This window comes from Argopecten irradians, chromosome 10 (assembly GCF_041381155.1).
Source record: "Argopecten irradians isolate NY chromosome 10, Ai_NY, whole genome shotgun sequence".
NCBI classification, from domain to species: domain Eukaryota; kingdom Metazoa; phylum Mollusca; class Bivalvia; order Pectinida; family Pectinidae; genus Argopecten; species Argopecten irradians.
Genome location: NC_091143.1, coordinates 30,863,932 through 30,880,280, shown reverse-complemented (window position 1 = coordinate 30,880,280; position 16,349 = coordinate 30,863,932). Strand labels below are relative to the sequence as shown.

The 16,349-nt window shown below is 33.5% G+C and overlaps 1 protein-coding gene across 1 annotated transcript in view; it reads left to right on the top strand.

Annotated features, from left to right (window-relative positions):
* The window catches only part of LOC138333640 (unconventional myosin-Ie-like), a 49,149-nt gene that overhangs the window by 5,943 nt on the left and 26,857 nt on the right, over positions 1–16,349 (top strand). The window contains 14 exon segments of the mRNA XM_069282142.1: positions 1,274–1,399; positions 6,475–6,564; positions 7,109–7,203; positions 7,766–7,853; positions 8,072–8,161; positions 8,698–8,775; positions 9,129–9,213; positions 10,128–10,231; positions 11,104–11,236; positions 12,357–12,553; positions 13,042–13,209; positions 13,855–14,025; positions 14,430–14,510; positions 15,236–15,321. Of these exon segments, the coding sequence (XP_069138243.1) occupies positions 1,274–1,399; positions 6,475–6,564; positions 7,109–7,203; positions 7,766–7,853; positions 8,072–8,161; positions 8,698–8,775; positions 9,129–9,213; positions 10,128–10,231; positions 11,104–11,236; positions 12,357–12,553; positions 13,042–13,209; positions 13,855–14,025; positions 14,430–14,510; positions 15,236–15,321 (1,592 nt within the window).

Sequence of the window (16,349 nt, the reverse complement as noted above, 5' to 3'; positions counted from 1 at the left end):
ACCCTGCTAATAATTAATAAAATAGCCTGAGTTTTAAAAGAAATATCGATCAGATGTCAAATTTTTAATAATTTTACAAAAATATGAAAGCCAGATAAGGCTTATTAAATTACTGCAAACCATTAATTAGTCAAACAGGCATGCATGTGCCTTCAATTCCAAGAGTTCAATATTATTTTGAATAAAAAAGAAATTTAACCGGATACCGGAACGCTCCTGTAATAATGAAACAGGTATTTATGTAGCTGATATAGATAAAGAAATCATGCTTGTAAAATATAAAACACAGTTGTACTATATATATGCATGGGGAATAATAAGTCAGTAAGTATATAGTTATATAGTATGTGTAAAATAAACGTGGGAAATATATATATACTCCTGATTAATCATAGTAATGTATATATGTAGCTCTGTAGGTATATGCCTACTTGTCTTAGAAAATTAACATTAGAATTGTTGGTTGTTGTGTGTATATATACATTGTTGTATACACGTATAAGATATTGTAATATTATTATTTTCTGTTGGTGTTCAGAAAACATATTTGCCATAATTAATCTATGATACAAACAGGCTTATAAGCAGGATGATTTGTTTACCAAAAAAAATTAAAGAATTTGTTTACAAAAAAAAAAATAAGAATTATCATTATAAATCTTACAGAAAATAAAGATACATTATATAATTATTAGTGTAATATGTCTGGGCCAATTTTAGGTTTGTGGACTCTACCTAAGAAAATGAACTGTTCATCATCTGATCTCATCATCATGAACTAGATGTAGATAACTGTCCATGGATTATAATGGATATGGTCTGCATGCGCTTGAAGTCTGAGTTTTCTTTATTAATTATTAATTATGGCAAAGATGTATTAGATATAGTACTGCAGTGGTCTTCAGTGATAACTATATATATATGTTAGTGTTTATTATATGTGTAGATTATATGTTATCAACAAAGAAGAGTTTTGTAACAAATTGTAATAAAAATATAACTTTAATGTACATCTTTTCATTTTCAATAAACAAAAAGTAATTGGAAATCAATTTTTTTTATCCAAAACAAAATGTCTTGTCTTTGATAATTATTAAGATTTAAGATAACCTGAGAATAATTGAAATGATGAACGATACATGAATTTTTCATATTAACTTAATGAAATGTTTTTCAATTGTTATTACAACTTTATATGATGACCAGAGTTATATGTCCCTTGACAGATAAAGTTATCTCCCCTTTTGACCTATTTTTCCATTCAATTTTTCAGCCGTACCATTGGCAGAGCCACAATGTCAAGACGAGTGGCGTCGATGACATGGTGCTCCTCCAGAAAATCTCGGAGGCAGCCATCCTTGACAACCTCAAGAAACGTTTCATGGACGACTGTATATATGTATCCTTTTGCGTTATCGATGCCTTTTTCCTAATTTATGATAGTTTAGCATTTTGTGTAAATACATGTACAGATCATTATTAACATAATTAGGTACAGAGGTAGGTTATGATCAATTCAGCTATAGTCATGTGGAATAAGGCCAAAAAAAATAATAAGTCTGTTTATAGGGTTACACGACCGACCCTAATTTTTTACCCCCGACCCTAATTTTTTTTTTACACTTTTTCACAAAAAAACATATTAAAAGTTGGGATTTCGATCTCAGACTCCTGTTTTGGCCATTGTTTTAGAGTGAAAGACACTAAAAAAAAATCCTCCGACCTACCGACCCTATGTTTTTTTTTGCTAATGTAACCTGATGTAGACATATTATTTTTATGACCTAAATTACATTTATATAACAAGAAAAAGAGCAAAATGTCCATGTTCAGGTTAAAGGTTTGAACCTGCATGAACACTTCTAGTATAAACTTCCTCAAAACTAAAGCTCTACCATTTGAGCTATTTGGTGAAAAATGAATAACCCAGTCCAGTCCTACTTAAATATACTTTGAACTCTCTTCCGTCCTTTTTCCCAATCTAGATACATCAGTAGTACTACTGTAGATATTTGGCATATCTAGGCAGTGCCTTAATTAGTTATCAACCCAGTTCATTGTAGCTACATATTTTTACGTAAAAGCTGATATTTGTCTGGTTCTTAAAGATATATTGTTTTACTTCAACTAAACTAACAAATATGGTATTTGATCAGGTCCCGATTTCATGAAACTAACTTAAGCCCATAAAGCTTAAGCCTGAAATGTATTTAAAAAAAGAAATGACATAATCAAAAGTTACATAATTAAAGGACATGGCTTATTTCAGCGGTTTTTTATCAAGAAATAAGGGCCAGTTTCTAGCTGTAAATAAGTTATTGGATAACACGATAACCTGTCTTAGCTATGTATACTACCTCTGTATAAAGACTACCTGCTTAATAAGACCACCTTTCTAGGTTTCCTAATGACAAACTTCAACACAATTCAACCTGTGTATAAAGACCACCTAAATTTAAAGACCATTTTTCCTCTGCCCCTTTTGTGGTATTTTTAGACAGGCTTGACTGTACGTAATTACGTGGATTCACATACTTTGCAAACAAAATTTCTTTTATACCCGAATGAAGTTAAAAATGGTGACATCAATATGCTAATAAATAAACAAAAAATATTCAAAAGATTTTAAAGTGGAAAAATGTAGATTAAAATAAAATAAATTTTCCTTATTGATTTGTGCCAACAAATATTGTTCATTGACATTATAAAGAAATTGATATATTTACACACATACATATATATACAGAGATGGTGGGTGTTCTTTTATATGGTATATGTGGGAAACTAGTAGATTAAAATAAGATAAATTTTCATTATTTATTTGTTCCAACAAATATTGTTCATTGACATTTTAAAGAAATTGATATATTTACACACATACATATTTATACAGAGATGGTGGGTGTTCTTTTATATGGTATATGTGGGAAACTAGTCATGGCCGGACGGAAACAATACAAGTCAGTCTTACTCATTATCCTATCTATAAAAGTGTATTATAGATAACTGACAACAGTTAGTGTCTGTTGTTTATAGGCCATGTATTTTGTGTGAACTTGACAGATAGCAGACGATACAGTGCACATGAATTTAAATTGATATAAACTATTGGGTGACTAAATATATCACAGTGTATTTTTAACTTATTCTTAGATTGTAGCACAATTCAGACCCAGCTCAGACATAGATGGAAAGGAAATATATATCTACGTGTTCTGTATCATATAGGGTTTTAAAATAAGGGACCGCGGTGGTGAAGTGGTTAAGATGTCCCTGTATATTATCACCGGGTCTCCCAATATATCATCACTGGGTCGCAAGTTCAAATATTATGTGTGACAGTTGCCAGGTACATGTACTGACCGCTGGTTGGTGGGTATGGTTTCTCTCTGAGTACTCAGGCTCTCCTCCAACATTTAAACCTGGCACATCCATAAATGACCATGGTTGTTGAATGGAATTTAAATTATTCAAACCAAAATATAGCAAATAAACCCTTCATGATCTGCTGTTTTGAGGTAACAAGCATAGATTATTTCATCAAATTTATTTTTTGGAAACTTTTGTAAGCAACAATTACAGATACCGCTAAACCTAATACAATAAAGTTTAATAGGAATGTTATTGCATACACATAACATTGACTTAAATAGGTGGGACAGATCTATAGTTATAGTCATGTAGGCTGTAAGCCAGTAACTATAATTATCTGAATTTCCTGGGAACTATAGCCGCAGCAGGGTATAGGTTATAATTATGGGAAAATAAATTCAGGCATTGTCTGTGATTATAACAACCTGTACACTGGACCATAACCAACAAGATATACACTGTACATCAATAAATACATGTTAGATGTACCAGAGTAGTGTGTATACAATCAGAATTACACGCAAGTCTTTTATGTAAAAAAAATATAGATAAAAAAGATATATTCAACAACACGCAAACTTATCAATGATATATAGTTTTTTGTTGAAAGTATTGGCCTGTAATGAAAGAAAACCAACTTGTTTAAAAAAGGTTTGTTATAGGGAGTGGGTACTCCTGTTATATGACCTGCAATATATTTGTAAATTGAAATGTCTAAAGATTTGGAAATAGTTTTCACAGATAGCCTGCTTTGTCATTACTAGATAACCCCCAGTATAGGCATTGTTCTAAGTAAAAAATTGTTTGCCCACGGACAATACACAGGAAATTACCAGATTTCAGATTTTCAGATTTTATTAATACACTCTGGGCACACCTTTGTGTGCCACAAGAGGTCAATTTATACAAAACATACATGACAGACAGGGTAATTGATAGTACAGTGTGAACATAATACACTCAAGCGTACATATCGGTGTATGAAATATTTTACGTACATTGGTGAGTATAATGCATGGTCATTGTTAGTTATGTATGATTGTAGTATGAACAACAACCATATCAATATTTTAATATTATAATGGTATATGTTTAATACTTCATATCATTGACCTTTAGCGTAGCCATAGCAGTATAATACAACTGCATAACCACTAAATATATTTCAATTTTACTTAAGTTCATTCTTTTAGCTTTAATAGAACTTGAACGCTTAATACTGTGTATAGAGTATAAATAGATTGAACATATACAAGTAGTAGTTATACAATTGTATATTCGATGCTATATCGTATAACATATATAATCAGCTATATCACAGCATAATAAGAAGTAATAACATACAAGTAATATAAATGCAGGTGTATGTAACAAGTACACTGTACTTTTTGATCAATTTAAAATACATAACTGTTCTATTTGTTTAAGAAAATAACTCACTCTCGTTAATAGAGTTCGATTACAGATTTCAAACATGCCTCCCATTTTTAATAAACTTGGATTTGTATAATAGTATTGTGGAATATATTTATGTCTATTATTAGTTACACTTGCATTACTACATTGAAATAAGTAGTGATATTCATCTCCAATACCGTTATTACATAGTAAACAAATACGGTTATCACGTGGTATACCAGCCCATCTACCAGTTTCAATAGGAAATTTTAAATTCGAGGTTCTAAATTTACTAATAATAACACGTTCTTTGAAATCAAGCTTTACTAAATATGGTTCAAGTTTAAACTGCTTTTTAAAGGTTGAGTAGAATTGTCCACGAGACGATGTTTCAAGAATAGAATACCAATTTTGAATATATTGATCACATAAACGTCGTTTTAGCAAGTTTTTAAACAAAGCTCTATTCATCGTACATGTATTTTGAAATGCCCATAAATTACCGTTACTAACTAATTAGTCATAGGTAGATACTAGTACCTATAAATCAAGTCAAAATAGAAATGAACAAATATTTCATGTAATGAAGATTTATGATAAGATTAACTTACTTCCTGTCCAGACCACCACTGCTTCCTGCAATTAGGGAAAAATACCTCAACATCATGCAAACATGACTTGAATTTCATGATTATGACCTCACCACCAAATAAAGACGAAGTACCAATTCCTTTGTCAAAATGAAACTGAAAGAAGAAGGAGAAGATCTTTCAATAGTGTCTATAATTACAGATGAATTAAAGCAAAGAAAATAAAATGGATACTAGCTAGCTCGGTATACCAGTTCTGTCCCATGGCATTGAGTCCGACAGTAACATCTCAGGTCTACTACCAGTATATATTCAATTATCATATGTCAATTTTATTAAATTCAATTTCTTATTAAAATATCGCATGCAAAGGCACAGAATAACATAAGATCAAAAATACACAACAATTTTCATCCTTATATCCAGTCTATATAAGACTTATGAGACACACGATATTAAATATTCATGACTTAGGTCTGGGGCAAGGATTTATAAGTGAGAAGGATTCGTGACTGTCTCTTTACACTACTGAACACCACATGCCTATACTTTTCTTATCGAGTCAAACGAAACACCAATGTAAAGTTTATTAAATTTCACAATGTTTATCACTTGCTTTAAGAACAGAAGATTTAGGAGACATGTCTTAAATAATCGTTAAAAAATACGACAGCTCATGAAATGACGGTCCCACTTCAGAAAGTAAGACGGTAACCCTCGGACCCGCATGCTACATCAAAGGCTGCGCCGGCGAATATCAAAGGAAAATCAGTCGTCGCCCAACGTCACGGTCAGTGCACAAACACAACAAAAGCTCCTACGTTGTACTCCCCCAAAACCCAGTGTGACTTATCCTTCTCATATACGTCCTTGGTCTGGGGTGATAGATGCTAATTATAAATCATAATCATATAGATGCCAATTTCTAGAAATCAATAAACAAGTTCAATAATTTGATATAGGAACATGTGCATGAGTCTTTAGGTAGAGGCGTGCAGCAAATTAGAGTAATTGTGGTAATAAAATAACATTTATGTTTTACTTTATAGATTATCAGTTAATAACAAAATGATTCTACTCTACCAATGAACAAAATTTCCTTGACCATGGTCAGACTTACATTGGTCCAGTGTTGGTGTCGGTCAATCCCTTCAAACAGCTTAAGATCTTTACTGATAGAGAAGTGGAGCAGTACCAAGGAGCAGTAAGTCTTCTTTTCTCTTTATGTTTACTTTCTTTTTATTCTAAATTTGGCAATAAATTAACTCATTGGATCTCTGGAGACTCATTTGAAATCTCCCAAAACTGCAGCTGGAACAGTTCATTATAAAGTTTCAGCGATGAACAAGTGAGCACATGTGTTGTAAAGCATTGGGGGCCACATTGGATAGTGGTTCAGGTGCTCCAATGAAACCCATGCATATGACAGTACCCAGTCACAGACTGTGGGTAGGCGTAAAACATATATAAATAATTTAACCCAAAGTAAAGCAGTGATTTTCATACACAATAATTTTAAGGAAAATTGTGTATTTTTTTCTTCCATGAAATACAAAAAATATACCGTATGTATACGTTTACAAAAAACTAAAAAAACCTTTTCTTGAAATGGGAAAATACTCACATAAAATTGGAAAAATACAGAACAAAAAAGAAGGGGCACAAAAAAGAAGGGGCCTTTATTCTGTTTTAAAGTGTATTGAATGCTATTTTAGAAAGAACTATTTATCATTTTGATGATTTTACAGGCCCAGTATGAGAACCCTCCCCATGTTTATGCCCTGGCTGACAACATGTACAGGAACATGTTGATTGACATGGAGAACCAGTGTGTCATCATCAGGTAGGTCAAGGTCATATAGTCAAGGTCAGAGTCATCAAATCATCAAGGTCATAAATACACAATATTAAAATGCTTAAGGTTATCAAGTGTGATTCAAGGTCAAATGTTACATCTCAAGGTCATTATTTAAAGTTTTGGCCAGGTCCAAACATGATAGCTAAAGCTCATGAGATGTTTTAAACCAAATTATTTCCATGTGCAATTAATTTTCCTTGTTTTCACGGAAGATAGTAAATCATGATCATAAATCGCTGTGAAATCGTTTAAACAGAAGTGAAGTACACTCATAAGAGTCTAGATCATGAAATTAAGTTGCTTTGAATTAAGTCATTCGGCAGAAAAAAATGAAATTAAGTCCTTGCAAAAATACTTATAAGTTCATAGTACTGGCCTGGTCAAGTACAGTAAGATCAGTATTCTTTTTGGTACAAATGTTGATATTACGGTATGTCAGCCCACCCTCTATATATTTGTTAAAGTGATATCACTGTTTAGGAAATTAATTTTGAAATAATTTAAGAGGAATATCAGCCTCTTATGGTATTTGTGTTTTATGTTATAGTGGAGAGAGTGGTGCTGGAAAGACAGTAGCAGCTAAATTTATAATGGGCTTCATCGCCAAAGTCTCAGGAGGTGGTGAAAAAGTACAGGTACGTGATGGCAAGCTCACTGTTTGTTAGCCATTGTCGTAAAGGACAGGTGTAAAGTTATAATTATAAACTATTATTACATTACAGTAAAGCACTTTTGGGAGAAAAGTTGCCATTTTGTTGTTTGTATTCACAAAGGAAAATTGTGGTGCAGGTTTGGGATCTTACAATAACCAATTTTATGTACTTTCACTATTTCTCAAATTTGTATTTTACAGAGAGTTAAAGATGTTATCCTTGAGTCTAATCCATTGCTAGAAGCTTTTGGGAATGCAAAGACAGTCCGTAACAATAACTCCAGCCGATTTGTAAGTAAAGCAGAAAGTCTGTGTAACTCTAATATACTGCAGCCTCCGCAACATATGTCACATGTCCTTAAACATCCCTGGATGTTAATCAGACATTAAACATAATTAATCAAACCAAACTTGACACCTACAGTTGTGAGAAACTATACGTATCTGTAAACAGACTTATGTTTGTGTATTCAAATTTTAGTGCAAAATTAATTTTGAAGTGGTTGGTGCAGTGATAATTTTACACACTCGTAATAAGTTGCTAAAGAAAAGTTTTACAGAAAAAATATTTACCAGGTAGCACAATCATAGTTTAGCGCTAAGTGTCTGGCGCAAAAATTGCTAAAATATTATAAAAAAATTTTACTCTATGTTTACAGTAATTAATAGTTTACAGGATTTCAGGCCTCTTTCATCATCAAAACCTGATCAATTCTTAATAATATGATATAAGACGTAACCAACGTAACGTTACTGTTTCTGTATTTAAAGGTAGAGAATCGCTATACAATGACCTTGTATAATGTATGCCCTTGTTTCCATTTCAGGGTAAATATGTAGAAATCCAATTCAGTCGAGGTGGTGAACCAGACGGCGGTAAAATCTCAAACTTCCTTCTGGAGAAGGTATGTACCTGTATCATCATGAATTGGTTTTACAGTCCAGGAATGCAAGAATTACTTTATTTCTCTAGATTTATTAGATTATAAATTTGCATATAGTTAGCTTTTACAGCTGCAAATCTTTGTTGTGTTAACTTCATTTATTGTAAAACATGGTTTATGAAAGTAACTGAACTTGTATCTTAGGTGATTCAAAAATGGGGATGGCAACGTGTATGGGCTGTTTTGAGAGGAATTCAAATCTAATGAAACCAATGGTGTTGGGAAGTATGCATACATACCTTTTTATGTTTATATGTAAAATCACATTGATATTACTTTGACATCACCTTTCATGGTATTTGGTTTATTTGCAGACCCGTGTGGTGAGCCAGAACCGCAGCGAGAGGAACTTCCATGTCTTCTACCAGTTATGTGCCGGGGCCGACGCATCTCAGAAAGGTATATCTATATAATGTCTATGTCTGTGATACTCGATCAACAGGACAAGATTATCAAAATTAGTTTTCTTCAGTTACCTGAATTTTGAAGTTACTATAGAAATGTATTAAATAAACATTTATGAATTGAAAGTTTTCTGAAAGGAAATTATCAATGTAGCATTGCTATGATAAAATAGTAATAGTTTTTATTTTGTGCTCCTCCAGCTGAGAGCCTCAATATAATCACACCAGATTACTACAAGTATCTATGTTGAAATGATGTGATATTAACAGTAATTATTTTGTGGTCCCCCCGAAGAGCCTCGTTATAATCACACCAGATTACTACATATATCTATGTTGAATTGTGATATTAACAGTAATTATTTTGTGGTCCCCCCGAAGAGCCTCGTTATAATCACACCAGATTACTACATATATCTATGTTGAATTGTGATATTAACAGTAATTATTTTGTGATCCCCTCCAGAGAGCCTCGGTTTAACCACACCAGATTACTACATATATCTATGTTGAATTGTGATATTAACAGTAATTATTTTGTGATCCCCTCCAGAGAGCCTTGGTTTAACCACACCAGATTACTACATGTATCTATGTTGAAATAATGTGATATTAACAGTAATTATTTTGTGTTCCCTCCAGAGAGCCTTGGTTTAACCACACCAGATTACTACATGTATCTATGTTGAATTGTTGTGATATTAAAAGTAATTATTTTGTAATCCCCTCAGAGAGCCTCGGTTTAACCACACCAGATTACTACATGTATCTATGTTGAATTGTTGTGATATTAAAAGTAATTATTTTGTAATCCCCTCAGAGAGCCTTGGTTTAACCACACCAGATTACTACATGTATCTATGTTGAATTGACGTGATATTAACAGTAAATATTTTGTAATCCCCTCAGAGAGCCTCGGTTTAACCACACCAGATTACTACATGTACCTTAATCAGAGTGGGACCTACACTGTGGATGGTACTGATGATGTCGCTGAGTACAAAGACACTATGGTAAGGTCAAGTTCAAGTGGGATGTAACATCAGGGTAAGGTCAAGGTCAGGTGGGTGTCATAGGGGGTAAGGTCAAGGTCAGGTGGGGTAGCACGTCTGGGTTAAGGTCAAGGTCAGGTGGATTGTCACATGGGGTAAGGTCAAAGTCAGGTGGGGTAGCGTATCTCGGGTAAGGTCAAGGTCAGGTGGAGTATCACATCTAGGTAAGGTCAAGGTCAGTTGAGGTATCATATCCTAGTAAGGTCAAGGTTAGGTAGCTTTAAGGCATCATAATAATAAGGGAAATGTCAGTCAGGGTGTCAAACCAGGATGAAGAGAAGGCAAGGTAGGATATCATACCATGAAAATGTCAAGGCGATATATGGTCTCACAACATGGTAATGTGAAGGTCAGTTAGGAGGTCATATCAAGATTGAAATTAGTTATTTGACGGTAATGAACAAGCTGAAGATATTAGTTGTTTGACGGTAATGTACATGCAGAAGATATTAGTTATTTGACGGTAATGTACAGGTAGAAGATATTAGTTGTTTGACGGTAATGTACAGGCAGAAGATATTAGTTGTTTGACGGTAATGAACAGGCTGAAGATATTAGTTGTTTGACGGTAATGTACACGCAGAAGATATTAGTTGTTTGACGGTAATGTACACGCAGAAGATATTAGTTGTTTGACGGTAATGTACAGGCAGAAATGTGCACCACAGTACTTATAGTTAAAATTAGATAGGTTATTACATCTTTGTATAGTGAAAGCTTCATCAAAGGTTGCTGAGTGTTAAGAACAAGTTACTGGTAAGTTCAAGAACATTATTGTAAGATATTTAAAAGACCAGTTATGAAAAAGCATTTAGAGAACGTTTTATTTCCAGCATGCCATGCACACAGTGGGTATACCTGATGAGACGATAGAGGATGTAATATGTGTAGTCGCGGGTATACTTCACTTAGGAAATATCTCCTTCCAAGAGGATGGAAACTACGCAAAAGTAGCCAACGAAGATTGTAAGTAGAAATGTATAGCCAGTTATTTATATGGGTGAAAATTTTAGGGATATTATCTAAAAAAAATAAGGTAATTAATTTTTAGTGGTTTTAAATTTTTATGATCTGGCTATCAGGGTTTACATTTCTCAATCAAATTTTCTTTATCATTATAGCAATGCCCCAGTATAGGACATATTCAGGCCTCTGTAACATAACATACAAACATAACCAATCTGATTAAAATACAGATCCTTATTATCACTACGTTGGATAAGAGGATCTGAGAACATCCCTTTAGGGGTCACGTCAAGATGACCTTTCGAAATGGCCAATCAAATTGGCACTGCCAGAATCTTGACTGGGGACGAAATAGTTTGAAAAAGCTGTCCAAATTATTTTCGTGTACGTAGCCATCTCGCCCGAAGTGCACAACAAAGCTAATTGTATATGTATACTTGGGCAAAAAAACATTTTCAATTGATGTTGTAAGGTGTAGAAACTGCATTTGCTCTGAAGTACACGTGGTATAAAGGTCATCTGGACGTGACCCCTTATGGGATATTGTCAGATCCTCTATTGAACGGAGTGGTTATAAGGATCTGTGTTTTTAATCAGATTGAAACATAACAATCAGTTGGCCTGTTTTAGGGGTGTATAGGACCTTATTTCATGTAGATACTGTAATATATATATAAAAAATAATTACTTCTGAAAGCTTTACGATAATAAATGTGTGAGCTTAATAATATGTGTTTTATCTGTGTGCTTTAAGTTTGTAGGAAAAGCATGGTTTGAAAATACCCAGATATATTTGAAAGAGAGACACCTTTTTCATATAATTTTAATTTTGTAAATTTGTTTTATCAATATTTAAGATAATAATCGAGTCTAACATTATTATAAACCAACTGTAAGATGAAGTTTTGTATGTGTAAACAGGTAATCAGAAATCACAAAAATTTATCATATGATTGCAGCACAAACGTTTCAAACAATTGAACCAAGTAAGTTTAAGTTGGGAAGTAGAATCTTTGTGAAATGTAGTTAGACACAAAGTAAGTTAACATAAATTTTAGTATATGTAATATTTTAGAGAGTCTGTATTAAATCAGCTAAACCTGTCATTTTATCTTTCCAGTTCTTGACTACCCAGCGTACCTGCTTGGAGTGGACAAAGAATATTTACGGACAAAACTGACCAGTCGAGACATGGACAGTAAATGGGGAGGGAAGTCTGAGGTCATTCATGTCACACTGAACGTGGAACAGGCCGAATTCTCACGGGATGCTCTGGCAAAGGCCTTGTACAGTCGCATGTTTGACTTTCTCGTGGAGGTAAGGCAGGATGGAAAAAGGAAGCCACGGATTCTTGGAAGACTGGGCTTGATTTATGAAATTCTTTTTAAAAAAACCAATATATATATGCCTATGTTATTGAGTAGGGGGGGGATTGTGTAACATAATCTTATATGGATCGATCTGTCAATTGGATAAGAATATTTCCTCCCGAATGTAAGATTTTGGCTGTTCTTCAGCACAAAGCTGAATGCTGACAGCCAAATCTTACACAAGTAATTAGATATCCCTATTAACTTTACAGACCCATGTCGATGATTTTTCTTCCTTACTTAAGATATGATCTAATTTTAGCTCTTTTCAATGAATTTTGATCCACCCATGTATTTAAAACTGCCCTTATCCATTCTTTCTCTCTGGACTACAAAGGAGTGGGTAATTTTCATTTGTAGAAAATTTCATATTATTGATAATGCATGGCTGTAAAATTTAGTTTTGACATAAAACTGTTGTGTTTTGTGTTACAGGCAGTCAACCGTGCCATGAGGAAAGACAAAGAAGAAATCAACATTGGGATTCTTGATATTTACGGGTTTGAGATTTTCGAGAAGAATGGCTTTGAGCAGTTTTGTATTAATTATGTCAACGAAAAACTACAGCAGATTTTTATAGAGCTGACACTGAAAGCAGAACAGGTATGTATAAGATCTAATGGTTATTTTGATAAACAAACCAAAGAAGACATTTAAGGAGAATGCAGAGGGATCCTTCCTGAGAAAGATTTCAAATCTGAACTTCAAATACTATGATGTCCTTACATGACATATAATATGGACGTTAATTAATCAAACAAACAAACAAACAAATGATCTATGATCAAATTTGGTTCATTAACCCCTAAAATTCCAAATGGACTATTCAAGTCATTGAACTAGAAGAATCTAAATGTGTCTTAAGGGTTGAATGGGGATCAATCAGTTTACAAATAGTAATTGCAAATGGGAACTAGGGATGATTTTTTTAACATCCAAAAAGCTGGAAAATACATCAAATTGAATACTTTTATGATTAATTGATTGTTGTTCTTTGTTTAAATGTCATTTGTATATCCATTTGTCAAATAACTTGTTTTTGAAAAAGATGCAGTTGAACTCAACTACAACTATTTGATTTTATGTGCTAAAGAAAGTCTAGGTAATTTTCACAACATCAGATGGAAATCCGCACTATAAAGACCAAATTATATATGATATTTTTTTACCAATTTTAAATAAGACAACTGAATTCTCTCTCCCTAAATCTTTAATTACTAATCCCCATGTAACTCTCCTCCATTCCAGGAAGAATATGTACAGGAAGGCATTAAGTGGACACCCATCGAATACTTCAACAACAAAGTCGTCTGTGATGTTATAGAGACTAAACAGCCACCCGGCATTATGTGTATCCTTGACGACGTGTGTGCGACCATGCATGCAGTGTCGGAAGGAGCAGACAGTACCCTGTTACAGGTAATTTGAATCAAAACAAACAAATCAAATAAATTAAAATAATTGATATTCTTAACTCAAATTGGTTTTCAAAATGTACAAATGATAATGAGAAATAGTTTTCAGTCGTTAACATTACAGTTAATCTGCATGAAATTGAATTAAACCCACAACATATTGAGTACACTGAACAGGAATACTCTGCGAAGTCCAAGGTTTATCTGATACCACTAACTATTTGACTAAGCAGGTATATTCCCTTGGATGTATTTCTAAATTCTGATTCTTAAGAATTTAAGTACAACTCTTTTATTTGTCCTTCTTCATGTGACAATATTCAATGAGTTATTACTGTTGTACAAAACTTGATTATGTACCAAATGACTTTCATGATATAAGATGTTCTATGATGTGTACTCCTCCAGAAACTGGGAGCTGGTATTGGGGCACATGACCATTACCAACCTAGTGGAATGGGCTTCATCATCCACCACTACGCCGGCAAGGTAACACAGCTAGCCTAGTGTGCACAAACTTACAAAATTTGTATAGTCGCTTTATTGATGCATATTTATTATAGTACCTGTGTAACTTAGTCATTGTAACTAAAGCTGTAAAATTAGTAAACTTCCGTTTCCGATGAAACAGGGATTCAGTAAATATTTCAAATAAGGAACAAAGACTTAATTTAACAAATTGATGGAAATAGAGGCCAAAGAAAAGGGCCGATTCATCCATACCGAGTACATTACTGTAACAATCACTAAATCTGCTTATACTGGTTCTTAATCAAAATTCTTTAATAAGCACAATATTCTGTATTTGCATATTACAGAGTTATCTACCCTTGCGGGTAGGTATCGATTGTGACGTCACGTGTTTGCGAGCGTAACGTCATACATTTCGGAGAAAACGACGTAAATTGCGCTCACAAAATATTGACGAAACAATCGATACTTACCCAAAAGGGAGCTAACTCTGTAATATGAAAAGACGGAATAGCTTGACAGTAAGAATTGTTTAAACAGTTTGAGTAGTAAAATCTTGTAAAATGTTACTTTATTTTGGTGAAAAAAGAAACTTTTTACAATTTGAAGAAAAAAGGCAATTATAGGTTAGTGGTTAGGGTGGCCAACTTTTTACGACTGGCTTTGTACCTTGTTGCAATCACATTGTTTTTCATTGGTTATATTTGGACTTAGTTGTTCTAATGTCTGTCTTTCCCCACAAGGTGACGTATGATGTGGATGGTTTCTGTGAAAGGAACAGAGATGTGTTATTTAAGGATCTCGTACAACTGATGCAGTCCAGTAACAAGTGGGTGTTTTAAAACAAACCTTATACTTATTACTGTCAACGCGGGATTACTTCGGAAGGCACGGCAGCATTACTTCCTCTATATGTGGATTGACTAGTTACCTGTGTATCTATACACACGAGTGCGGTTAATTTATTCTGGGAATGCAGCCCTTGTTTTTATTGGTCGACGCATTTCTATAGCCATGCCCATTTTCCCAAAAATAATTATCAGAAAAAACCTGCGTTCAAACTATCCAAGTTGAAATCGGTAAAAATCAGTTTCAGTAACGACACATATTTGACATAAGCAATGTAAAGCAGAAAATTTCTAGGAAAAGCACACATTTTGCTAATTTACCTGAAAGATGAATTCTCTGTTAAGATGAGCATTTATTTGTAAATTTAATCATGTACATGTAGCATAAGTCATGCATGTATAGTCAAGGCTCCAAAACAGCTTCATGATCGAGGCCTAGAATTTACATAGAAGTCCATAATCATTTACTGGCAGTAAACCACAGAAAATCTAGTTGACTTTTAGGCTTAGTCCTTTGCTATATTTCGTAACTAAACATATTTTTTAGTTATGAATAAAGTCGGTTGCATTTACGAAACTGCTGCTGAAAATGTTTACATTCTGTTCGTAAAATTAGGTAACAATCGAACTGTCAGATTGTCTAACCCCCGATTGCATATTGTCTACGTCTAAATTAGATACATATGTTAATATATATAAACTGATGATAAGTATGCATTTCAAACAAGTGGATTGTTTTGGCTGGAGCTGAATCCACAGCGTTGTCGCTGACATGACACAGCGTAATACTGGCTTGTCCAAACAAACGTACGACACATGTTTACATTTATTAAAAACTTGATCAGCTGACAAAAGAAAGACGGAATGTTGGATTTTAATGACGATTTTAAGTGATATCTTTATCTAGATTAGGCCTAAGAAACATTGGCGATTTCTTCAACGTATTTCCATGTACATCAAGTACAAATATATATTGTCGGGGTGCTGTTTTGTGCACAATATTTCAGTG